At 38.5% G+C, this 26,206-nt stretch overlaps 1 protein-coding gene across 3 annotated transcripts in view; it reads right to left on the bottom strand.

Annotated features, from left to right (window-relative positions):
• Nucleotides 1-9,381: 9,381 nt before the first annotated feature.
• LOC121314074 (zinc finger MYND domain-containing protein 11-like) overlaps nucleotides 9,382-26,206 on the bottom strand; it is a 46,769-nt gene continuing 29,944 nt past the window's right edge. For all 3 annotated transcript variants that reach the window (XM_041246896.1, XM_041246897.1, XM_041246898.1), the window contains 9 exons: nucleotides 24,630-24,717; nucleotides 23,524-23,579; nucleotides 14,174-14,251; nucleotides 13,597-13,715; nucleotides 13,083-13,290; nucleotides 12,550-12,618; nucleotides 11,758-12,030; nucleotides 11,241-11,426; nucleotides 9,382-9,575 (listed from right to left, as the gene is read on the bottom strand). In XM_041246896.1, coding sequence (XP_041102830.1) covers nucleotides 9,453-9,575; nucleotides 11,241-11,426; nucleotides 11,758-12,030; nucleotides 12,550-12,618; nucleotides 13,083-13,290; nucleotides 13,597-13,715; nucleotides 14,174-14,251; nucleotides 23,524-23,579; nucleotides 24,630-24,717 — 1,200 coding nt within the window. In that variant the 3' untranslated portion in view covers nucleotides 9,382-9,452. The remainder of the gene's footprint in view (nucleotides 9,576-11,240; nucleotides 11,427-11,757; nucleotides 12,031-12,549; nucleotides 12,619-13,082; nucleotides 13,291-13,596; nucleotides 13,716-14,173; nucleotides 14,252-23,523; nucleotides 23,580-24,629; nucleotides 24,718-26,206) is intronic.

Below are 26,206 nucleotides of genomic sequence, written 5' to 3'. Positions count from 1 at the left end.
AGGGGGGGGGGGATTTCTAAATATTTACATACTGTGGCAAAATGTCTTTTTTTTTTTTTTTGTTTACTGTTTTTAAAATATCAAATGAAAGTATAGACCTGTTGCTGATGTAGGACATCTCTGTTGTCCTTAAACCACAGTATATGAAGAGGTACAAGCTGTTGTTTTTTTATTCAGTTTGATTTTGTTTTGTTTGTTACCCTGCTTTAACACTTTGTGTATTTCAGTCACAGCTTGTTGGAGAAAGCTTTGATAGCACCCATCTGCCTTTGAAATGCTAAAGCAATGAAAACACGCGTCTCCATGTGTTTAATATCATTGTACTAAAGACACTAAGCTTCTTTGTATCATGTAATTATGTACAAAAACGGTTTTAATTTATTTTGTCCTTTAGAAGTATATGAGAGAAAGACATTCGACAATGTTTTGCTCTTGAAATATTTGCTAATATAAAACAAAGTGTTGTATTATCTTGAGGGAATAGTATCACATCAAGTATATACAAATATATATAAATATATACATATAATTATATATATTTAAACAAACAAGCAAAGTCCTAGGATTCACCAATGAAAAGCGTTTGAAATGCAGTACTTCTCACTTGCATGAAAATAAAAAGTGTGCTTTTTCTTTGGAAGGGGCACATCTGTTTGCAGGCTGTCCCAGACCAGAGTCCTCTCATCAGAAGATACCAGCAACTCATAGATCAAACTCTGGTGACTACTTTTAATGTATACATGATAGGCTGGACATTAGCAGTACTGTGTGTTATGAATATAAAAGGTTTTAACCCTAAAACATATGATATGTAGTCACTATTCCTCCGTCTTTTTTAAACCAATGTCTGAGCAATTTTATTCATCGAAGTACATCATTTTTTCCTTTCCAGAAAAAAAAGAATTGAGAAACACAAAGTAGCAGTTTAAAAAAAAAAGCAGCTTTCCAGTGTAACCAACAGTATAATACGCTGGTGCAAAATGAAATACCTAACGTTTATTGAACACGCATAACACTAAGTACACAGAGGCTGCAGTGAGGACATTTTCAAATTTAATTATTTAAGTATGAATTAAACATATGTCAAGAGAACCTTCAATACATATGATTCATGTTATTACAATGTCTCAAGGATCCCTTGCGTTATTCTATATCTTTTAATTAAAAACCATTTCCTTACGTGCGGGACACAATTAAAAGATCAATTTTTTTTATCAGTGAGTCGCTATGTGTTAGCAAGATCAACCAATTTTAATTGCTGAGGTTAGAAGCTTATTGGAACTCAAGCTAATGTTATGTAAATGATGTGTCTATTCTGTAGCCATTCGTGCTGCATATGTAATGTAATAACACTGGAGGGCTGCTGTATCCTATATATAAATATTTTAAAAGGCTATCTAACCCATTGATGGTACTACAGTACAATGATATTTTGTCATCTACAGCACACCACAAACTCAATGATAATTTTACCATGATTGCCATCTACATTGAAGGGAACTTCTATTTGATTTTTGCTTTTTCATCAATATTTAAGGGAGGTTGGTTAATTCATTAAGGTTTTGAATGAAAAAAATAACACTGAATTATATTAGACAAATAAAAATGTCAAACTATCTAATGGAGGGATGACAGTCCCAATTTTAAAAAAACAGTTTAAATATGAAGTATTGTAGAAAATGGAAATGAGTTGTGTGCACATCATTTGGATTTTCATTGGGAGTTTCGGACTCCCTTTTTCACAGGGTCTGCCTGGTGTCTGTAAATATTGTTGGTTACTGGAAACATACATTTTATTTTGTATGGTGTAGGTGTGTTTTGAAATGTCTGTTTTGTACACATAATTAAAAGTCACTTTTAGAAACTTGTCTGGCAGAGGTAACAGTTGCCTAAAATCACTTATGAAGGTGCAATAACATGTTTGTATAGTGAGTTCCCCCTTTTGTCTGAAGCTTACATTATTTTAACGGTTCAAAATCCACTAATTAAACCTTCTTCCTACACTATGGGGTACATTGTTATTCAGCACCGTAAAAGGCATTGAGGCAATTGCCCGTCGACTCACCCTATTAAACGTGCTTCCTGCGCCTCCATCCACGGCATTGTCACAGTACAGAGCTCACACTTTGAGATGCTCCAGTGGAGAAGCGACCGCTTCAATTGACATGGATTGGTCAGTTTTCTTCTATATTTGAAGATGTCACCTGTATGAAATACTTTCTAGAATGCCAGCTATGTGTGGTTGTAATTGGTGAATGATACTATGGAGTAAACTTCAATAGATTAGTGTTAACCAGGACTGGCAGCTGCTAAAGCGTAGTTCTGAATATATCATTCTGTACGTCAGTGTTTGCAGCTTAACATTGTAAAACACTGTAATCAAAGAGACGCTTTACTAAATTCCAGTGATCTGAGGTTATCGGTGAATCTCTTCTGCAACCTGTCATTTGTGTGGTGTTGAAATTCTGTAACGTTAATTATTTATAGTGAATTCCTTTTTCTTGTCTCGTTGCAAAAAAAAAAAAAGTGGAAGGATCAACTATTACCAGTGCAGGTGCTTAGCAATAACGGATTGTCCTGTATTAGAATGTGTACTGTAGATAAACCATGCATCAGAATGTACAAAAAATATGTTTATCGTGTTGTGACTTAGTGCTTTTGAAGTTAGGATAAAAAGTTCAGACTAATTCACATGTACCAAAAAAAACCCAACTAGAAGATACAGTACACTGCAGTCATACAACCACAAAACAATTGAAAACAGGAACAGACTCCTCATGGTGCTTGTTATTATAATTATTATTATTGTTATATATAATCCTGCTTGACACTTTACCTAAGGAAGGGTTCGTCCCTTTTATCAGTTGAATTTTAGCAGCGTTATTTCATTGAGTCTGGTGACTGGTTAAGGACATTTCATGTACCCAGCCAATCACAACTGAGATGTTTTCTGCGCCATAAAGGCTAGCACTCTTTCATGTATGTTAACGCACCAGTACGCTTTGTACATCTGTGATAACGCCTGTTTTATATTCAAATGAACAAAATAAAAGCTTTTATTTTTGTTGCTCTGAAAATCCTCCCTTTCTTGCTCTCATTCATTGAAGCGTCAAGGTAAGTATTCTAACCACTAGGAAAGTGCTGCTGTAAATGCTGAGTTCATCAGGTTAGTGGCTGGTGCGCAAGTCATTTCAAAGACTGGTTAGGTTAAAAGAATTAAGGTCATTTTTATTTTACTTTGGTGTTTTTGCAAAGAATAAAAAGGTTTTCCCAAAATGAATCACTGCTCACACACAGTTCTAAATTATTTTCCAGTGTGGGAAATAATGTCTGCATCCACAAAAATGGGCGATGTTGTAGATTAAATTATTTCCTAAAACTAAATTTTTATTTAACGTCCGGTATCTATCGATTTTTTGTGAGAATTGCATTACGTGTAATTTATGAAGGTCATATAGTCTGTTCATGTCCCATGATTATATGTGTTGGGCAATCTATATATAATTTGATATATGTTTTACGTTTTATTGACATTGTATAAAAACAGCCTAAAATATGAAGCAGTTATGGGGTAGAAATGCAATCGAGATCTGTATCCTGTACTTGCCACTATCACTGGAATGAGTTTGGGGTACAGAAGAAATCGCACTCTAACCTGAGCTTTTCAGTTTTCTTCCTCAGCTGTCTGTTGTGCTGAACTTGTATCTGTTTCTGCTGCAGGGATGCACATTCCCAGCTGGTAAAAAAAAAAAAAATCACCAGGGACAGCTGAATCTGCACCCAAAGCAATGATTCCAGTCACACTGCTGGCAGTTTGCTGTCCAGGTCCATGGCTTTAGTCCCTCAAAGATTTAGGAAGGATATTAAATATTTTCTCTTTGTTATAAACACAGGTACAGTATTGTGCATTGGTCAGAATGTACCATGCATGATGCCTTACTGTATATTACAGGAGATTTTATGACAGTATTTGAGGACTTATTATAGGAGGTAAGTAAAGCACTAAATCTAAAATATGTATGATGCAGCACACAGCAGGTGGAGACCATGGATTCAATGTACAGAATATTTTCATCCCTTTTGAAAAGCAGAAAGACAAATGAAGGAAGGGAACAGCTTTGTCAATTGCCCTCTTTAGTTCCATGGACATTTCATTGACTACAATGGTTTGGATTCCATGTGTGGGATTCAGAACAGGAGTCATGCTTCAGGTACAAGTGCACTCTAGATAAGCTGCTCGTTGTTTGAACGCAACACGCTGGGAGTTAAATGGAAAAGGACAAGCCACAGATGAAAGAGGAAAAGTTTAACTGCTCTCACCCACACTAGAGAAGACCATGTGCCAGTTTTACAAATGGGGCATAAAACTAATTACAACATTTTTTCACATAGATGCAGTCGAGTAAGAAGATGAACGCTGGTGTACTCTGCATGCAGATAATTGTACAACAACCTCCTGCAAGCCCATGGAGGCATTTCATGCAGCTTTCTTTTCACACTCACTTCAGCAGCTGTCTCAGTGCCAGTCCACCGCACACTGTTGCAGATCACTGTTTCAGCAGATCTCTGCTCTCTACAGCAGGCCACTGCATACTGTTACAGGTCACTGCTTCAGCAGATCTCTGCTCTCAACAAAGCAAGAAAGGATATTAAGATGTGGGTTACTTTAATTCATCACTGGAATGGCCTATCCCTATTCTATGAAGACCTGATTTCAGATCCTCATGCTTTGAATCTCTTTATTGACGCTTCATTCTTACGATTCAGGGGTTACCTAGGGACTGAATGGTCCTCTAGCGAATGGCCCCCTGAAATTCAGAATTTTTCTCCTCACCTCAAAGGAATATCTTCCTCTCCCCTTATAATGCAGTTACTATGTCACCTCATTTGGATTTCAGTGTCGTTTCATGTCTTCTTTCAAGCCTGTTACATTCCCGGTTCACATAATGCAGCTGATGCTTTCTCGTCTACAGATTGCCAGATTTCAGCAGTTGTTTCCCACAGCATCTCCAGCACCTCTCCAAGTTCTGCAATACCAGCACCTAGTATTCCTGTGAGCTCTCCTGTCTTCAACCTTCTTCAGTCTGCTAGAAATGACATGTCTGCTGTCCTAGCTCCATCAACAAGATCATCCTACTCTACAGGCTGGTCTTCCTTCTCCTTCTGTGAAATAAAAAACAGACAAAAAAAAACATTCTCCACTTCCATAATCAAATCTTACATCTCCAGAATTCAGTTCCATTAACATCTCATGTCAGTATCCACACCGATTCTTCTGGACATTCCAGCAATCTGCCTGATGCTCCGTGGCATATCTAAGAGCTCCCCTCCTACTTCCCCATCTTAACTTCCTATATCTTCAGATATTCTACAGTCGCTCATATCAATCTTGCAAAAAGGCTGTTTCAACTCCTTCAATCTCCTCATGGAAGTCATGTGCATAACTGCTTCCTTTACTCGGATGCTCTGAACATACAGTCCCATCCCTTTCTAGCTTCCCTTCTCTCAGCATCCATTCCAATGACATCTCCTTAGTTCCAGATTCTCCTTTCCCAATTATGCTCCGCATCTCCAAGACACATTAACTTCGTCAGGGTCAATTTATACAGCTGTCATAGATTTAATTCTCCTTTATGTCCCTGCACCTCCATGTCTAGATACATCTTCAGAAGCCTTTCCTCATGACAGATCCACTGTTCAACAGCTCCTCCTGTGAAGTAGTTACAAGACATTGCTTCTCTCATCTCCAATTCAGATCTTGCTCCTCAGTTCTACACTCCTCATTCCTTTAAAATTGGAGCAGCCACCTCAGCAGCAAAAGCCAACATCAATCAGCATCTAATTAAGAGCCTAGGGCACTGGTCCTCCTCTGCATTGAATCATACATATGCACATTTGTTTCCAATATAGCTGCAGCTCACCAAAAAATTGTTAACATGTGGGGAGCGGGGAGTGGGACTTGCAGTAAATTTCCCTTCGAACTGGGCAAAGCCCACATACCCTTCCACATTGCTGTAGATCCACTCTCTTTACAGGCATTAGGATCCCTACAGTCACCATTTCAAGTACAATGTGTAGCAATGGGAGTTTCATCAAAGTGACAAAAAGGACGACTGTATCTACAGGAACATGGGTCCTGAAAAAAACAGGTTGGGGGGGGCAGAAATGTTTTTGAAGCCTAATTTATTACTCTATTTACATGGATTACGTACTTGCTTGCTTGTTTTTTTAAAATTTTTTTAAGAATTTGACATTTTACCTCTGATCTTAACTTTTTTTTTTTTTTTTTTACCCATATGTGCTCTTGTAGTGTTCAGGGTGAGCCTCAGTGACTGATTTATAATGCTTGCCTGTTTCAGAACGTTTTGTGATTCAGAAAATGAGAATGTGCTTTACCTGAATCAACTATCAGTAATCAGAGCTCAAAGCAGAGCAAGACCATTTTAAACTCCAGAACATCAAGAGCTCATTTTAAATACTGTACGTGAGTAACTGACTTTAAAACACAGTACCAAGTGCCACCGTGTGTTTAAGGTACATTTATTGTTCCATTTAGCCATATATATATATATATATATATATATATATATATATATATATATATATATATAGCTATAGCTGAAGCATCTTACAAAAATGTCAAAATAAGCATATAAAAACTGACAGCCACAATAAATGTATACATATAAACAGATATAGCTTAACTTGTTGAAGTTATCTTAATTAGGCCCTCAACAAAAGAACAAAAAAAAAAAAATCTTAGCTTTTTTTTTTTTTACCATATTGTTTTATATTGCATCTTTTCAAGAAGTGCAACAATGCCATTAAAACGTGAAAGTCAGAAAACACATCTTATTTTCATGCAGATACCAGCAAAAAATATTACAGGCTGGAATGATTATACACCAAAAATATTTCCACTTAAGAAAATATCTGTTGTTTGTTATCGGGATGGACCGATATAAAATATTCCACTGTGTTTTAATTCTTTCATGTAACTTTACATACATTTTCTTCTACTGATGATTCTGCAACTTGCAATCTGAGTAAAAAAAACAACAGCTCCAGCTGTTCTGCAACATTGGTTTAAATGCAGTGTTGGTGTATGTGCTTTTAAGAAAAAGTTGTAAAGTTAAGCTCTGTTATACTTTTATATAAGATTTTAAAATGTTTAATTGGAATAGTTATCTAGAACATGTTTCATTACAATTGGGGGCCTGAATTCAATCAGAATTATGGGGGTGCCACAGCTATTATAAATTATAGCTACAGTATAGCATCGCCATGCACTTTGATTGAATCTATGCCTGCAGTGTAATATTAAATACAAGATCAAGGTGATTATATGCTTACTATTAACATGTAGTGCTGTGGATAATTGACAGGGGTAGCTATTGGCATAGTCTGAAATCAGCATGGTCTCTCATAGCTGGCAGAGTCTTATCACAGAGTTAGCAAGCGAGTTTCCTGCATCAAAAACATCAGCTATGATTATTTTTATTATTATTATTTTTAAATCTAATCCGCAGTGGATTCTGGTTTTACAGTTTTTGCTTGCTTTCTACCTCCCTCTTAAACACAATGTCACCCAATGTCAAAAAAGCATACAGCAGGGGTTATGTTCTTCACTACTCGGGATCCTTGTTTGAAAGATTATGTAGTCCAGGTGGTTCCTGTTTAATATATTTTATATGTGTACAATCTGAGTTCCAGGTCTTTGTGTGTAAAAATAAAATCCACATAAAAAAATGAAACTGATCATACAGCCTGAAATATTGGTTAGTCAGAGACCTTATTAATGAAAGCTGAACTCTGAACGCCTCTTACTGTCTGGCGCCAGTGACTCCTAAGACAGCCCTTCTCACCACAGTGTGACGGGAGACAGCGCTCTTCTGAAACCAAAGACATCCGGCTCTGCAGTACGATGAAACCAATGCCATTCAGTTTGCTTGTGGTTTTACTTGCATTCCTGTTTCTTGTATCCGCTCAAGTAGAAATACACAATCATTGTCTACAGCAACCAGGCCATGTCGCCGGATTAAAATATCTTTTCAGGCATCTCCACTCAGAGATTGCTCTGCATATTTTATATTTGTCCATCCTTACTGTTCTGCTGGTTGAACCACACATTCAACAAGCAGGCTTTTTTTTTTTTTTTTTTTTTTTACACATTAATCAACATGCACTTTTCTTCATTCTGTGTACAATGATGGGAGTTGAAAAACAGGCACCAACCACTAACTAGAAGCAGTGAACAGTATCTGTGAAACTAAGTGCTTATTTGTCCTCTACAATGTAATCAATGGTGTTAATATCACAACATAACAATGACACTGATGTGAAAAAAAACCAAAAAATAAAACACAGTCACTTTGTCCGCATCGACAGATACAATAAAAGGTAGTATTTGGCAATTTTTACAAGCATTTGGGCTAGGAAAATAATCAAAATGTGCAAACCTTAAAACAAGAAGTACATATTTAAACCTTCTCTAAGATCCAGCTCAGTAAAGATTCCTGTATTCCCAGATCTGTAGCCTACAAGATCAAATCTTGATTATTGTTTTTTTTTTTTTTTTTTTTTTTTTTTTTTTTTTTTTATAAAAATTACAGTATATTTAAAAGACAACCAGATAAACCAAAAGTTTAAATGCACGCTTTTTTGGCACTACCTGCCATGATAACCCTGTTCCCTAATTTTATTCTACCCTCACAATTAGAAACCAATGGATAGAAACCAATAATAATGCCACTCACCTGAAAAGGGGCGAGACAATCAGTTTTAACCTTTAAGAGCTACATTAGTTTAAAAAAAAAAAAATTAAAAAAATTAAAAAAAAGTTACAACATTAAAGCAATCTGTAAAATGTAACAATTCTGCTACAGGATTGTTTCCATAATTTTTAAGCTTGACTTTTTGAGCTTTTTTTTTTTTTTCTTCTTTTCTTTCATAGTAAGAAATAAAATTTAAAACAAAACAAACAAAAAAAATCCGGTAAGATAGTAAAACGTATTGAAAATATGTAAATGCTAACCATTTGCTACAGACTTAAATAACATTCACCAACAAAGGTAGTATTAGCACGCCAGAAAAAAAAGAAAATACTTCCCTTCTCTGAGCACATTAATAATGCCCCTTCACATCTAACTGTGATTGGAGGAAATAATAATACTATTAATATTAAAACCAACAATTAAAACAGTAACAACAATACTATTGGATATTTTACACAAAGAAAATAAATAAATAATATATACAATTATATATATATATATATATATATATATATATATATATATATATATATATATAAGATCACTGTGCAAAGTTTTCAGTACGCAACGTGTTTAAAAGGCTGGTGCAAATGAGATTTCAGAAAAAGAAAACTACCCAATTTTGTGTTTATAAAAATAATGCGAGTCACTGACAGGATGACGCAAAGGAGAGCAGCTTCATCTCTTCCTGCGGCAGGTGCGTTTGTGCTCTGTGTGCCAATGCTCCTGCTGGCATTTGATAGAGCAGTAGGACGTGTTCCAGCAGCAGTGGTACATGGCCTCCTCCTCACAGTTATAGCACTGCAGAGACAAGAAACATGCCATTAGATACCCACGCAGTGCAGACACAAAGAAAGTCAGCTCACAGCACAATCTTTAAACACAAAATAAGCTGCCAATGCAATTTCTATTTGATTTTTTAACCTTTCTAGTGGGTTTTTTTGCATTATTTTTCTCTAAATCTATCCTATAAGACAAAACCTGGCTATGAGCTGGCACCGACTAGACATACAGCACTGTTAGTAAATGAACCATACTTAGGCTACCACTGAACTTGTCAGACAGATTGCTCATTAAGATCCTTAGCATATTTTTAAAGAGGAGAATGATCTCAAGGATACCAAGGTATTTTGTGAGCAAGTCGTCTGCTACAAAAAAAGGAGATCATTTTGGGGGACCATTTGACTTTTGAGATGTCTTGCTCATTCAAATATTTACCATATTGTTTTAAAGAAGCTATGATTATCTGTTCAGAGATAAGGGTGTTTATTAAGTGAGGACATTGGGCAATAAGATCCACACCTGTCTTGTTGTAAATCATTTCTTGTTTCCATACTTTGTACTAGTATTGTATGTAGAGTAGAAACGACCAGCTGGGTTAAAAGGCAATTTTTTCAAATGATTTGATTTCAATGTGGAAATGTGTTCAATGTCTGGCAGTAAAGATTATTCAAGCAAGTTCACAGCCAATAAAAACAAGTAAAGCACTGTTTATCCTTTAAGAGTTGCAACTGATCCAGATCTAGTGGTAGTAGCGAATAGCACACCGGTACATTCATTAAAAGTAAGCTGAAGAGTTAAAATACAGAAACTTTTTTATTAGATTTTTTGTGAAGAGAAATACTGCACTCTTAGAACAGTTAAAACACATGAATGATTATGAGAGAAAGACCAGGATCAACGATAGTGGTTAAAACAATGTGGCAGTGAAAAGGCAAATTTTTACTGGACCACGGCAGTATCAGAACTTGACTGAAACAATAGGGTCCACTGTAGTGCAATCCTTGATGGTTTGTCCTCCCTAACCCGTGGGAGCACCAGAGTCAATGTGACACTCCCTCTAGAACCTCAGCGAAGATCTACAACTTCACAGCCAGGTCTGGAACCTGCCCTCCCCCGACAGTACTACACTCTGCACACCGGTAGATGCCCCCTGATGTTGCTCAAATGCTTTATGAGATATCAGCAGAGACGGTGGCCGAATGACAATTAAAATATAAGCCTCTTCACAAAGATGCTTAAAAACATGAAACCAAGTTATGCTGTATGTTAATATCTAGTGCTTTCAACCACGGTGAGAATAAAAATCATTACCAATTACCATATGCTTGGGAACAGTCTTCATACTTCTAGTGTAAAGCCTTCAAAGGAAAACCTGCTGCTACCTAAGTAAGTCCCAATGGAATTCTGCCTTTGTAATTATCCCCTATCTCATGAGACTGCAACATGCAAGTCATTATGTGCTTGGTAGAACGCCAGATCTAACAACACAAATCTCATTACGATACTGAATTGTATTATTTTCATCTTTAAAAGTGCTGGAAATTGTTCCATCTAGTGGAGTGCTTTCCAGCCATTCAATAACACCTGCTGAGACCACAGCAGCTCTCCAATGAGCATTCTGTGAAATGGGTCGCTCTGGCTCCCTGGGCTTGGGTACGTGTGTAGTAGTGGTCCAGTACTCACCCACTGCTTCTTCTTGGTGTGAGAAACCAGCTGTTTGTGCTGCGAGACCATTTTCTTGATCTCTTCCACCAGCTCCTCCTTGCATTTCTCCTTGACCTGCTTGCACTTTCTGTCCATCTCTGCCTGCATGTTAGACATGGCCTTGTTTACGGCCTGCCGTTTCTCCTCCTCCATATCTGTGCGGAGCTGCAGGGGAAAAAAAAAAAAAAAACAACATTTGAGCACTTATACATGCTTCCATTTCTTCAGCCCTGATATGAATCAACATTAACCCTATCACCAAAAGTCAAGCAAGCATTGGAATAAGGAGGTAACTCCCACATTTATGTCAACCTTCAATCATGCCAGCTTATAGTGCTCAAGCCAGGTACAGCGAAACCTAGCACTCCTTTGCAGTCGGTGCCGTACTATTGAGATCACCACCTTCTCCCCAACATCCAAATGATATTGTTCTCTAATAAAATGTTGTATTTAAATGTCAGGGGTGAGCTCTGGATCCTCCCTGTGTCAGCAGTACCTTTTCCAAGGCTTCTCGTAGCACTCGCTCAGTCTCTCGCTTGTTATCAGCTTTCATCCTCTCTTTGACGTCGTTGAAGATTTTGGTGTATTTCTCGTGGCACATGTTCTGGCACACGCCGTCGTTGTTCGTCTGGGTGCTCCGGGGCAGTGTTCTTGGGGAGGAGGCACTTGTTTTTTTGGTCTGAGTCGAGACGGAAACCTTTTCAGGCTGGTGATGTGTTGTGGGGATCTCCTGACTGGAACTGACTGCCTCAATCTCAGGCTCTGGGTCCTGCGAGAAGAATAATGAGAATTAAAACCACCCATTAAGTGACAAGACTGTATTCTATATCAATAAGAACGTACAATCACGCTTTACAATACATGGCTGTTATTATGAAGGGTGCTTACTGTATTGCACAGGGTTACAGAACAAGTTTCTTTTAAAGAAACCAGTGTGAAAAAACACAGGAGAATACAGGTGCCGCCTATTGGTTTATAAAGAAAACGGGGCAGGAAGTCAAATATTGATAACCTGGGGGAGTGGTGGACGAGTGGAGGAATATGCACAGAGTTTAAATACCCTGTGGCTGGTTTTAATTGGTTACTCACTATTCAGTACATTTCTACATTTTACACTTTTCCAATTACAACACTAACTTGAAATGAACAGTTTGTAAGCAACAACACATTATTTTTTACCCAGGGCCAGGCATGTGCTACTTTCTTATTAATATACATTACTTGTATAAACCAACAATAAGATAAGCAATGCGATTCTCAAGTGTGCGAAGTAAGAATGACTACTCACTTCTTCTTTGGGTTCCAAATGTTGGCTGCGGCGCCCTTTCTTTGCTTTGGGCTCTTGGGTAACCTTAAGCTGTGAAAAAATATACATGAAGACATAATTATTCGTGGGAAGTAGCACGATAAATGGATCATTATTGATTCAACATTAACCCCCCCAAAAACACATGAAAACACACATGTGTATCTTATTTTAAAAAAAGAGATACAGTAGATATATATACACACACACACACATATATATACAGTGCTCCCTCGCTAGAAGGCTCCTGATTATAATGCTAATACAGCATGTCCCCCAATTCCCTACACTAGTGATCCATGCAATATTTCTACAGTAAATATACGTGCATGCCCAGGCCTGTGGTGTATCCCCTATAATATCCACACTTGTGCACAGTGCATTCCCAGACCTGTGGTGTATCCCCTATAATATCCACACTTGTGCACAGTGCATTCCCAGCTCTGTGGTGTATCCCCTATAATATCCACATTTGTACACAGTGTATTCCCAGCCCCGCGGGTGTCTCTGCAGACCTGTTCATTGCTGGTGGAGGAGATGCCGGATTCTGCCTCTTCCTCGTGTCTGTCCTCCACCTTGGTTTTCCAGAGCCTCCCCTCTCGCAGGAAGCGCTGGTGCAGCTGCAGCTCATCGCAGGCCTTCTTCCAGCCCATGCTGCGCTTCACCTGCAGCTGCTGCACATTCACCTTGATATCCTGGATGTTGTCTGCGGGAATCCAGGCCCTAAGTAATCAACACCACAGACACAATGATTAAAACAATCAGACTCTCCGTGTCTGTCAGCTCTGAAGATTACTTTGCAGAAAAAATTATATAAAACCATCATGCATTTGAAACTTTTAGAATATTTGTATGGATACTTTTTATCACTTTGCACAACTAATGTGATCATGAACTTTGATTAAGGGCCAGTGGGTATCTGAGTTCAAGTGTTGTTTATTGGTTACTTACATGCAGCACTAACTAGTAAACAGTTCTGCAATAAAAAATAAATAATAAACAACTTCTGTTTCTGAAAGCTTTTCTCACCTCTGATGCTGGTGACCGAAGAATCGTACATCCACTTGACTGTCTTCTCTTTGTAACACTTTTGCTGGCCAGTATCCAAACCCCTTCATTTTGGCCCAAACTAATTCGTGATTCGGCATCTAAAAAAAAGGGAAATAAATCAGCTTCATTTTCAACATAAATAACAACTTTGAAAAACAAAAATCTGTAAAATATCCAGTATTACAACATAGAAAAAAAAAAAGATCTGATACAATTACATAATCTTACAAAAGGTAAGTTAATATAGCATGACTTCTTTCCTCTTTAAAGATTGCACTGATGTTACATACTGTAGCACTTGGTACGTTTTGTGTACCCATGTTATCTTGTTCCTTCATGCAATCCTCCATATCCCTCATAAGAATCTAGAAGCCACTCTTAATTTATTTTTGATGGAGGCCTTTTTATTCCAGGAAAAGCAGACGTCAAAGAACTCCACATTTCCTGCTTTATGATCTACAGTCTAACGTAGACACTGAACACTGACAGGGCTGTGCAATGCTGCAGTTTATAAACTTGACAGTGAATTAAAAAAATGACTTTAATCAGTACTTACGCATGGGTAGCAAAACCAGCTATCAGGTCGTGCATTTGACAAATAGAAACAGTTTTTGCAGAGCTGCAGTTCATTCAGCTAAAAACAAAAAAGTCAGGTTTCAGTTTATTGCTGAAGTCCAAGAATTTCATTAACCCTTTCATGCATGGCGACCTCATATTGGGCCACATAAACAAAACCTCTTCTAGTCTTTACATGGAAAACACAAATGCATGGTGATCTCATAGGAGGATGCCTTTCCCCAATATAAAGCAAATGTACAGATGCTGTCACAATTCTACTTTTTTGCTACTTGCAGAACTTCTTAAGGTTTCTCTTGATAATATTACAGTATGTATTCACGGTTTTTAGAAACTGAAAAATGTGATCTTTATAATCTAATGGTTCCTGCACTTTATAATCTGATTAGTGGGTGTCTGCTCTTTATGATCCGATGGTGCCTGCATTAGTTACTGCCGAACTGAAAAGCACAAAATGAGGCTACCTCTCGCCCTCAGCAGCACAGCAGTTCTGACAGATGTTTCTGATGTGCTGTCTCTTCTGTCAGCTCTCACTGTTCAAATCTACATCATTACAATCAGGAACACAGGAGGCTCGCAGCACTTTCATCTCCCAGAGGAGCAGAACAGTATCTTAAAAGTGTAGTCTTATCAAAATGAACCAAATATAAGCATCATTGTTTTACACTGCTAAGTCAAAAAGGGCTGAAAATTGGCGCTTTAAAGGCTTGCAGAAAACTAGTGCATATTTGTATGTACATTACTTTATACATTCAATTGCACAGATTGCATTACCACACGGGTATTGTTAGTGGGTAATAGCAGTCTTGCTCTGAATTTGGTGGTGGTAATGTATTGTTAGTGGGTAACAGGAGTCTTGCTCTGTATTTGGTGGTGGTAATGTATTGTTAGTGGGTAATAGCAGTCTTGCTCTGTATTTGGTGGTGGTAATCTATTGTTAGCAGTCTTGCTCTGTATTTGGTGGTGGTAATGTATTGTTAGCAGTCTTGCTCTGTATTTGGTGGTGGTAATGTATTGTTAGTGGGTAATAGCAGTCTTGCTCTGTATTTGGTGGTGGTAATGTATTGTTAGTGGGTAATAGCAGTCTTGCTCTGTATTTGGTGGTGGTAATGTATTGTTAGCAGTCTTGCTCTGTATTTGGTGGTGGTAATGTATTGTTAGTGGGTAATAGCAGTCTTGCTCTGTATTTGGTGGTGGTAATGTATTGTTAGTGGGTAATAGCAGTCTTCCTCTGTATTTGGTGGTGGTAATGTATTGTTCGTGGGTAATAGCAGTCTTGCTCTGTATTTGGTGGTGGTAATGTATTGTTAGTGGGTAATAGCAGTCTTGCTCTGTATTTGGTGGTGGTAATGTATTGTTAGTGGGTAATAGCAGTCTTGCTCTGTATTTGGTGGTGGTAATGTATTGTTAGCAGTCTTGCTCTGTATTTGGTGGTGGTATTGTATTGTTAGCAGTCTTGCTCTGTATTTGGTGGTGGTAATGTATTGTTAGTTGTTAGCAGTCTTGCTCTGTATTTGGTGGTGGTAATGTATTGTTAGCAGTCTTGCTCTGTATTTGGTGGTGGTAATGTATTGTTAGTGGGTAGTAGCAGTCTTGCTCTGTATTTGGTGGTGGTAATGTATTGTTAGCAGTCTTGCTCTGTATTTGGTGGTGGTAATGTATTGCTCTGTATTTGGTGGTGGTATTGTATTCTTAGCAGTCTTGCTCTGTATTTGGTGGTGGTAATGTATTGTTAGCAGTCTTGCTCTGTATTTGGTGGTGGTAATGTATTGCTCTTAGTGGTAATGTATTGTTAGCAGTCTTGCTCTGTATTTGGTGGTGGTAATGTATTGTTAGTGGGTAATAGCAGTCTTGCTCTGTATTTGGTGGTGGTAATGTATTGTTAGCAGTCTTGCTCTGTATTTGGTGGTGGTAATGTATTGTTAGCAGTCTTGCTCTGTATTTGGTGGTGGTAATGTATTGTTAGTGGGTAACAGCAGTCTTACTCTGTATTTGGTGGTGGTAATGTATTGTTAGTGGGTAATAGCAGTCTTGCTCTGTATTTGGTGGTGGTAATGTATTGTTAGTGGGTTAGCAGTCTTGCTCTGTATTTGGTGGTGGTAATGTATTGTTAGCAGTCTTGCTCTGTATTTGGTGGTGGTAATGTATTGTTAGTGGGTTAGCAGTCTTGCTCTGTATTTGGTGGTGGTAATGTATTGTTAGCAGTCTTCCACTGTATATGGTGGTGGTAATGTATTGTTAGTGGGTAATAGCAGTCTTGCTCTGTATTTGGTGGTGGTAATGTATTGTTAGCAGTCTTGCTCTGTATTTGGTGGTGGTAATGTATTGTTAGCAGTCTTGCTCTGTATTTGGTGGTGGTAATGTATTGTTAGTGGGTAATAGCAGTCTTGCTCTGTATTTGGTGGTGGTAATTTGTATTGTTAGTGGGTAATAGCAGTCTTGCTCTGTATTTGGTGGTGGTACTGTATTGTTAGCAGTCTTGCTTTGTATTTGGTGGTGGTACTGTATTGTTAGTGGGTAATAGCAGTCTTGCTCTGTATTTGGTGGTGGTACTGTATTGTTAGCAGACTTGCTCTGTATTTGGTGGTGGTATTGTATTGTTAGTGGGCAACAGCAGTCTTGCTCTGTATTTGGTGGTGGTAATGTATTGTTAGTGGGAAACAGCAGTCTTGCTCTGTATTTGGTGGTGGTATTGTATTGTTAGTAGCAGTCTTGCTCTGTATTTGGTGGTGGTAATATATTGTTAGTGGGAAACAGCAGTCTTGCTCTGTATTTGGTGGTGGTATTGTATTAGAACATAAGAACATAAGAACATAAGAAAGTTTACAAACGAGAGGAGGCCATTCGGCCCATCTTGCTCGTGTGGTTGTTAGTAGCTTATTGATCCCAAAATCTCATCAAGCAGCTTCTTGAAGGATCCCAGGGTGTCAGCTTCAACAACATTACTGGGGAGTTGATTCCAGACCCTCACAATTCTCTGTGTAAAAAAGTGTCTCCTATTTTCTGTTCTGAATGCCCCTTTTTCTAAACTCCATTTGTGACCCCTGGTCCTTGTTTCTTTTTTCAGGCTGAAAAAGTCCCTTGGGTCGACACTGTCAATACCTTTTAGAATTTTGAATGCTTGAATTAGGTCGCCACGTAGTCTTCTTTGTTCAAGACTGAACAGATTCAATTCTTTTAGCCTGTCTGCATATGACATGCCTTTTAAGCCCGGAATAATTCTGGTCGCTCTTCTTTGCACTCTTTCTAGAGCAGCAATATCTTTTTTATAGCGAGGTGACCAGAACTGCACACAATATTCAAGATGAGGTCTTACAAGTGCATTGTACAGTTTTAACATTACTTCCCTTGATTTAAATTCAACACTTTTCACAATGTATCCGAGCATCTTGTTAGCCTTTTTTATAGCTTCCTCACATTGCCTAGATGAAGACATTTCTGAGTCAACAAAAACTCCTAGGTCTTTTTCATAGATTCCTTCTCCAATTTCAATATCTCCCATATGATATTTATAATGTACATTTTTATTTCCTGCGTGCAGTACCTTACACTTTTCTCTATTAAATGTCATTTGCCATGTGTCTGCCCAGTTCTGAATCTTGTCTAGATCATTTTGAATGACCTTTGCTGCTGCAACAGTGTTTGCCACTCCTCCTACTTTTGTGTCGTCTGCAAATTTAACAAGTTTGCTTACTATACCAGAATCTAAATCATTAATGTAGATTAGGAATAGCAGAGGACCTAATACTGATCCCTGTGGTACACTGCTGGTTACCACACTCCATTCTGAGGTTTTTCCTCTAATCAGTACTTTCTGTTTTCTACATGTTAACCACTCCCTAATCCATGTACATGTGTTTCCTTGAATCCCAACTGCGTTCAGTTTGAGAATTAATCTTTTGTGCGGGACTTTGTCAAAAGCTTTCTGGAAATCTAAATAAACCATGTCATATGCTTTGCAATTATGTATTGTTAGTGGGTAATAGCAGTCTTGCTCTGTATTTGGTGGTGGTAATATATTGTTAGTGGGGAACAGCAGTCTTGCTCTATATTTGGTGGTGGTAATGCATTGTTAGTGGGTAATAGCAGTCTTGCTCTGTATTTGGCGGTGGTAATGTATTGATAGCAGTCTTGCTCTGTATTTGGTGGTGGTAACATATTGTTAGTAGGTAACAGCAGTCTTGCTCTGTATTTGGTGGTGGTAATGTATTGTTAGTGGGTAATAGCAGCCTTGCTCTGTATTTCGTTGTGGTAATGTATTGTTAGCAGTCTTGCTCTGTATTTGGTGGTGGTAATGTATTGTTAGTGGGTAACAGCAGTCTTGCTCTGTGTTTGGTGGTGGTAATGTATTGTTAGCAGTCTTGCTCTGTATTTGGTGGTGGTACTGTATTGTTAGCAGTCCTGCTCTGTATTTGGTGGTGGTATTGTATTGTTAGTGGGTAACAGCAGTCTTGCTCTGTATTTGGTGGTGGTATTGTATTGTTAGCAATCTTGCTCTGTATTTGGTGGTGGTAATGTATTGTTAGTGGGTAACAGCAGTCTTGCGCTGTATTTGGTGGTGGTAATGCATTGTTAGTGGGCAACAGCAGTCTTGCTCTGTATTTGGTGGTGGTAATGTATTGTTAGTGGGTAACAGCAGTCTTGCTCTGTATTTGGTGGTGGTAATGTATTGTTAGTGGGTAATAGCAGTCTTGCTCTGTATTTGGTGGTGGTAATGTATTGTTATGGTTAGCAGTCTTGCTCTGTATTTGGTGGTGGTAATGCATTGTTAGTGGGTAACAGCAGTCTTGCTCTATATTTGGTGGTGGTAATGTATTGTTAGTGGGTAATAGCAGTCTTGTTCTGTATTTGGTGGTGGTAATGTATTGTTAGCAGTCTTGCTCTGTATTTGGTGGTGGTAATGTATTGTTAGTGGGTAACAGCAGTCTTGCTCTGTATTTGGTGGTGGTAATGTATTGTTAGCAGTCTTGCTCTGTATTTGGTGGTGGTAATGTATTGTTAGTGGGTAATAGCAGTCTTGCTCTGTATTTGGTGGTGGTAATGTATTGTTAGCAGTCTTGCTCTGTATTTGGTGGTGGTAATGTATTTTTAGTGGGTAATAGCAGTCTTGCTCTGTATTTGGTGGTGGTAATGTATTGTTAGCAGTCTTGCTCTGTATTTGGTAGTGGTAATGTATTGTTAGCAGTATTGCTCTGTATTTGGTGGTGGTAATGTATTGTTACCAATCTTGCTTTGTATTTGGTGGTGGTAATGCATTGTTAGTGGGTAACAGCAGTCTTGCTCTATATTTGGTGGTGGTATTGTATTGTTAGTGGGTAATAGCAGTCTTCCTCTGTATTTGGTGGTGGTAATGTATTGTTCGTGGGTTAGCAGTCTTGCTCTGTATTTGGTGGTGGTAATGTATTGTTAGTGGGTAATAGCAGTCTTGCTCTGTATTTGGTGGTGGTAATGTATTGTTAGTGGGTTAGCAGTCTTGCTCTGTATTTGGTGGTGGTAATGTATTGTTAGCAGTCTTGCTCTGTATTTGGTGGTGGTAATGTATTGTTAGTGGGTAATAGCAGTCTTGCTCTGTATTTGGTGGTGGTAATGTATTGTTAGTGGGTAATAGCAGTCTTGCTCTGTATTTGGTGGTGGTAATGTATTGTTAGCAGTCTTGCTCTGTATTTGGTGGTGGTAATGTATTGTTAGTGGGTAATAGCAGTCTTGCTCTGTATTTGGTGGTGGTAATGTATTGTTAGTGGGTAATAGCAGTCTTGCTCTGTATTTGGTGGTGGTAATGTATTGTTAGCAGTCTTGCTCTGTATTTGGTGGTGGTAATGTATTGTTAGTGGGTAACAGCAGTCTTGCTCTGTATTTGGTGGTGGTAATGTATTGTTAGTGGGTAATAGCAGTCTTGCTCTGTATTTGGTGGTGGTAATGTATTGTTAGCAGTCTTGCTCTGTATTTGGTGGTGGTAATGTATTGTTAGTGGGTAACAGCAGTCTTGCTCTGTATTTGGTGGTGGTAATGTATTGTTAGTGGGTAATAGCAGTCTTGCTCTGTATTTGGTGGTGGTAATGTATTGTTAGCAGTCTTGCTCTGTATTTGGTGGTGGTAATGTATTGTTAGTGGGTAATAGCAGTCTTGCTCTGTATTTGGTGGTGGTAATGTATTGTTAGCAGTCTTGCTCTGTATTTGGTGGTGGTAATGTATTGTTAGCAGTCTTGCTCTGTATTTGGTGGTGGTAATGTATTGTTAGCAGTCTTGCTCTGTATTTGGTGGTGGTAATGTATTGTTAGTGGGTAATAGCAGTCTTGCTCTGTATTTGGTGGTGGTACTGTATTGTTAGCAGTCTTGCTCTGTATTTGGTGGTGGTAATGTATTGTTAGTGGGTTAGCAGTCTTGCTCTGTATTTGGTGGTGGTAATGTATTGTTAGCAGTCTTGCTCTGTATTTGGTGGTGGTAATGTATTGTTAGTGGGTAATAGCAGTCTTGCTCTGTATTTGGTGGTGGTAATGTATTGTTAGCAGTCTTGCTCTGTATTTGGTGGTGGTAATGTATTGTTAGTGGGTAATAGCAGTCTTGCTCTGTATTTGGTGGTGGTAATGTATTGTTAGCAGTCTTGCTCTGTATTTGGTGGTGGTAATGTATTGTTAGTGGGTAATAGCAGTCTTGCTCTGTATTTGGTGGTGGTAATGTATTGTTAGCAGTCTTGCTCTGTATTTGGTGGTGGTAATGTATTGTTAGTGGGTAATAGCAGTCTTGCTCTGTATTTGGTGGTGGTAATGTATTGTTAGTGGGTAATAGCAGTCTTGCTCTGTATTTGGTGGTGGTAATGCATTGTTAGCAGTCTTGCTCTGTATTTGGTGGTGGTAATGTATTGTTAGTGGGTAATAGCAGTCTTGCTCTGTATTTGGTGGTGGTAATGTATTGTTAGCAGTCTTGCTCTGTATTTGGTGGTGGTAATGTATTGTTAGCAGTCTTGCTCTGTATTTGGTGGTGGTAATGTATTGTTAGTGGGTAATAGCAGTCTTGCTCTGTATTTGGTGGTGGTACTGTATTGTTAGCAGTCTTGCTCTGTATTTGGTGGTGGTAATGTATTGTTAGTGGGTAATAGCAGTCTTGCTCTGTATTTGGTGGTGGTAATGTATTGTTAGCAGTCTTGCTCTGTATTTGGTGGTGGTAATGTATTGTTAGTGGGTAATAGCAGTCTTGCTCTGTATTTGGTGGTGGTATTGTATTTTTAGCAGTCTTGCTCTGTATTTGGTGGTGGTAATGTATTGTTAGTGGGTAATAGCAGTCTTGCTCTGTATTTGGTGGTGGTAATGTATTGTTAGCAGTCTTGCTCTGTATTTGGTGGTGGTATTGTAGTTGTTAGCAGTCTTGCTCTGTATTTGGTGGTGGTAATGTATTGTTAGCAGTCTTGCTCTGTATTTGGTGGTGGTAATGTATTGTTAGTGGGTAATAGCAGTCTTGCTCTGTATTTGGTGGTGGTAATGTATTGTTAGCAGTCTTGCTCTGTATTTGGTGGTGGTAATGTATTGTTAGTGGGTAATAGCAGTCTTGCTCTGTATTTGGTGGTGGTAATGTATTGTTAGTGGGTAATAGCAGTCTTGCTCTGTATTTGGTGGTGGTAATGTATTGTTAGCAGTCTTGCTCTGTATTTGGTGGTGGTAATGTATTGTTAGTGGGTAATAGCAGTCTTGCTCTGTATTTGGTGGTGGTAATGTATTGTTAGCAGTCTTGCTCTGTATTTGGTGGTGGTAATGTATTGTTAGTGGGTAATAGCAGTCTTGCTCTGTATTTGGTGGTGGTACTGTATTGTTAGTGGGTTAGCAGTCTTGCTCTGTATTTGGTGGTGGTAATGTATTGTTAGCAGTCTTGCTCTGTATTTGGTGGTGGTAATGTATTGTTAGTGGGTAATAGCAGTCTTGCTCTGTATTTGGTGGTGGTATTGTATTGTTAGCAGTCTTGCTCTGTATTTGGTGGTGGTAATGTATTGTTAGTGGGTAATAGCAGTCTTGCTCTGTATTTGGTGGTGGTATTGTATTGTTAGCAGTCTTGCTCTGTATTTGGTGGTGGTAATGTATTGTTAGTGGGTAATAGCAGTCTTGCTCTGTATTTGGTGGTGGTAATGTATTGTTAGCAGTCTTGCTCTGTATTTGGTGGTGGTAATGTATTGTTAGTGGGTAATAGCAGTCTTGCTCTGTATTTGGTGGTGGTAATGTATTGTTAGCAGTCTTGCTCTGTATTTGGTGGTGGTAATGTATTGTTAGTGGGTAATAGCAGTCTTGCTCTGTATTTGGTGGTGGTAATGTATTGTTAGCAGTCTTGCTCTGTATTTGGTGGTGGTAATGTATTGTTAGCAGTCTTGCTCTGTATTTGGTGGTGGTAATGTATTGTTAGTGGGTAATAGCAGTCTTGCTCTGTATTTGGTGGTGGTAATGTATTGTTAGTGGGTAACAGCAGTCTTGCTCTGTATTTGGTGGTGGTAATGCATTGTTAGTGGGTAACAGCAGTCTTGCTCTATATTTGGTGGTGGTAATGTATTGTTAGTGGGAAATAGCAGTCTTGCTCTGTATTTGGTGGTGGTAATGTATTGTTAGTGGGTAATAGCAGTCTTGCTCTGTATTTGGTGGTGGTACTGTATTGTTAGCAGTCTTGCTCTGTATTTGGTGGTGGTAATGTATTGTTAGCAGTCCTGCTCTGTATTTGGTGGTGGTATTGTATTGTTAGCAGTCTTGCTCTGTATTTGGTGGTGGTACTGTATTGTTAGTGGGCAGCAGTCTTGCTCTGTATTTGGTGGTGGTAATGTATTGTTAGCAGTCTTGCTCTGTATTTGGTGGTGGTAATGTATTGTTAGTGGGTAATAGCAGTCTTGCTCTGTATTTGGTGGTGGTAATGTATTGTTAGTGGGTAATAGCAGTCTTGCTCTGTATTTGGTGGTGGTAATGTATTGTTAGTGGGTAACAGCAGTCTTGCTCTGTATTTGGTGGTGGTACTGTATTGTTAGCAGTCTTGCTCTGTATTTGGTGGTGGTAATGTATTGTTAGTGGGTAATAGCAGTCTTGCTCTGTATTTGGTGGTGGTAATGTATTGTTAGTGGGTAATAGCAGTCTTGCTCTATATTTTGTGGTTGTTATGTATTGTTATTGGGTAATAGGTCCATGCCTGAGGTTGGAGGGTTTCTAATTTACATCCCAGGTTCCATGAAAAGATCTGTTTTAACCATGACTTGTTATCTAGCTTTAACATATCATTAAAGTGTGGAAAATTACATAGCATTGTTTTTCACGTCCACAGGAACCGAGTAGCATTGTCATGGTAACAACGTACATCGTGTTGCATTACCTCATGGCATGTGTCACTGTAGAGCAGCCTTGCTCTTTCAGCCTGGTCACTGTGAACTGCAAATCAAATAGAATAATAATAATAATAATAATAATAATATAATAATAATAATAATAATAATAATAATATACAGAGAGCTGCAAATGAAAACTGTGTAAGGTTTTTGAAGATCCCCTAATAAAAGGCTCTACAGTGCATGTTATTCCGGTACAGTAGAGGACGCCTACCTCCATCTTCCCATGCTTTATCATAGTTCCTGCCATGCTCTTGCTATGACTCTGTCCAGCAATTCAGGGGTTTCTTGCTAGTTTTTACAACTAATTGTTTTATTGATCAGCCCTTTCCTCAAAGAACAAGAGCAATACAACTACTTTTAAAAATGAAAAGTGGACAGCCTGTAGAGCCGAGAGGAAGTCTCTGTTCTAATGAAAAGAGGACAGCATGTAGAGCCGAGAGGAAGTCTCTGTTCTAATCAAACGTGGACAGCATGTACAGCCGAGAGGAAGTCTCTGTTCTATTGAAAAGAGGACAGCATGTAGAGCCGAGAGGAAGTCTCTGTTCTAATCAAACGTGGACAGCATGTACAGCCGAGAGGAAGTCTCTGTTCTATTGAAAAGAGGACAGCATGTAGAGCCGAGAGGAAGTCTCTGTTCTAATGAAAAGTGGACAGCATGTAGAGCCGACAGGAAGTCTCTGATCTAATGAAGTGGACAGCATGCAGAGCTGAGAGGAAGTCTGTTCTAAGGATATGATGAAGTGTGGTATAAGTCATCTAATTAATCAACTGTTTGTATTTCAATTTAGGGTTTTCATTTTTGTTACACATATGCTTAAAACTAACTATGAATAACAATGGCTAAATAATATCAGTGTCTCTTGCTGCTACCCTTTCAAACTCAATAATTCAAACTCAAAGTACTGTACAGTAGTTTTAGTCAAGGCTATAAAACTGTGCTAACTGAAAAACAAAATAAAACATTATGGACTTGTTAAACAATTCACTAAATCATGAAGAGGCTCATTTAGGTGAGTAAGCCTTTAGAATTGGCTACTGAGTGGTGCTATTATACTGTCATTAGCTTTATGAGCAGTGACTACTCTCTCACCTCCATACAGAATTGCTGTGTTGTGGACGATCAGCTTGGCATCAGCTTTGAACTCTTCAAAACTTTTATATTTGCCTTCATTGACATTCTGAAACGCAAAAGACAAATTCAAATGAAAACGATGGATACATCGGGCTGGATTTTCCACTTCCCTTTATTAAGCCTTGTTGAAAACGCCCCCTTCACTTCACCCATTAAACTGCCAGGTTAAAAGCACATCCAATATGAAATTACAGCATATGCCAGCTACGGGTAATGGGAACATATAAAACAATTCATGTTATTACAGTTACTTTTAAATGTAAGTGCAAAGTGGGGGAAAATTGGTCCAATAGCACAGGCATAAATGTCCACAGTAAAATAAAACTCAACTATAAGACTTGTAGGGTGTATTAGGTTTGTGCTTGCAAGAACACTATGCACTGCGATTGCATTCTTCACTTGTAATACTATACCGTGTTTTAAAACTGGACAATACATTTCGGTAGTACCCACATCATCCACCAGAGGGAAATAGCAACTAAAATAACCTGTCAACTGAATGAACTGATTATTTGGGAGGATTATTAAAACATGTTATTACATTTTTGAATACTTAAATACACTACCGGTCAAAAGTTTTAGAACAGCCCCATTTTTCCAGTTTTTATTGAAATTTAAGCAGTTCAAGTCCAGTGAATAACCTGAAATGGTACAAAGGTAAGCGGTAAACAGCCAGAGGTTAAAGTTTAGGTTACCAAAAACTGAAAAATAACGTACATTGAGTTATACAAAAAGGTATTTTTCAGGGAACAAGTAATGGGTTAAAAACTTACAGCTGTTCTGCAGCAATGGAAGTAAATTAAGCCTTGAAAGTTGATGCTAACAATTCCTACAGGTGTCCCAACTTTTGTTGATTACTTACAAACCCTCTGTCTGTATAAAAGCAGCGTTGGAACAGACTGCATTACTACACCCTCTTAAGCATTATTTGGACAGTATTGTACTGCAGCAAGTAGTATATTGCTATCCTAATGATGAAAAAAAGGCAACTAACAAAGGAAGACAGACAGACCATTATAACCCTTAAAAGTGTAGGTCTTTCCTTTACAGAAACTGCAAAGAAAGCCAAGGTGTCAGTGAGTAGTTTCTTACACCATCAAAAGGCACTTGGGAACTGGAGAAAACTCCGACAAGAAGAGGTCTGGCAGACCCAAAGCCACGACAGAATCAGAAGACAAGTTTCTGAGAGTCAACAGCTCGTGTGATAGGCAGCTCACAGGATAACAGCTTCAAGCATAGCTTAACACTGGTTTAAGTAAGCAAGTCTCAGTTTCAACTGTGAAGAGAAGCTTCGAGCTGCAGGTTTGACAGGTCGAGTGGCATTAAGAAAGCCATTGCTAAGATGGCAAAATAAGAAAAAGAGGCTTGCCTGGGCCATGAAGCACCGCCAGTGGACTACTGAAGACTGGAAGAAGGTCTTATGGGCCGATGAATCAAAATTTGAAATCTTTGGTTCATCACACAGGGTTTTTGTACGCTGTCGTGTAGGCGAAAGGATGGTTCCTCGGTGTGTGACACCAACTGTCAAACATGGA

This window comes from Polyodon spathula, chromosome 4, assembly GCF_017654505.1.
Source record: "Polyodon spathula isolate WHYD16114869_AA chromosome 4, ASM1765450v1, whole genome shotgun sequence".
Classification (NCBI taxonomy): domain Eukaryota; kingdom Metazoa; phylum Chordata; class Actinopteri; order Acipenseriformes; family Polyodontidae; genus Polyodon; species Polyodon spathula.
Note: the sequence above shows the minus strand (reverse complement) of the source record. Positions and strands in the feature narration are given on the sequence as shown.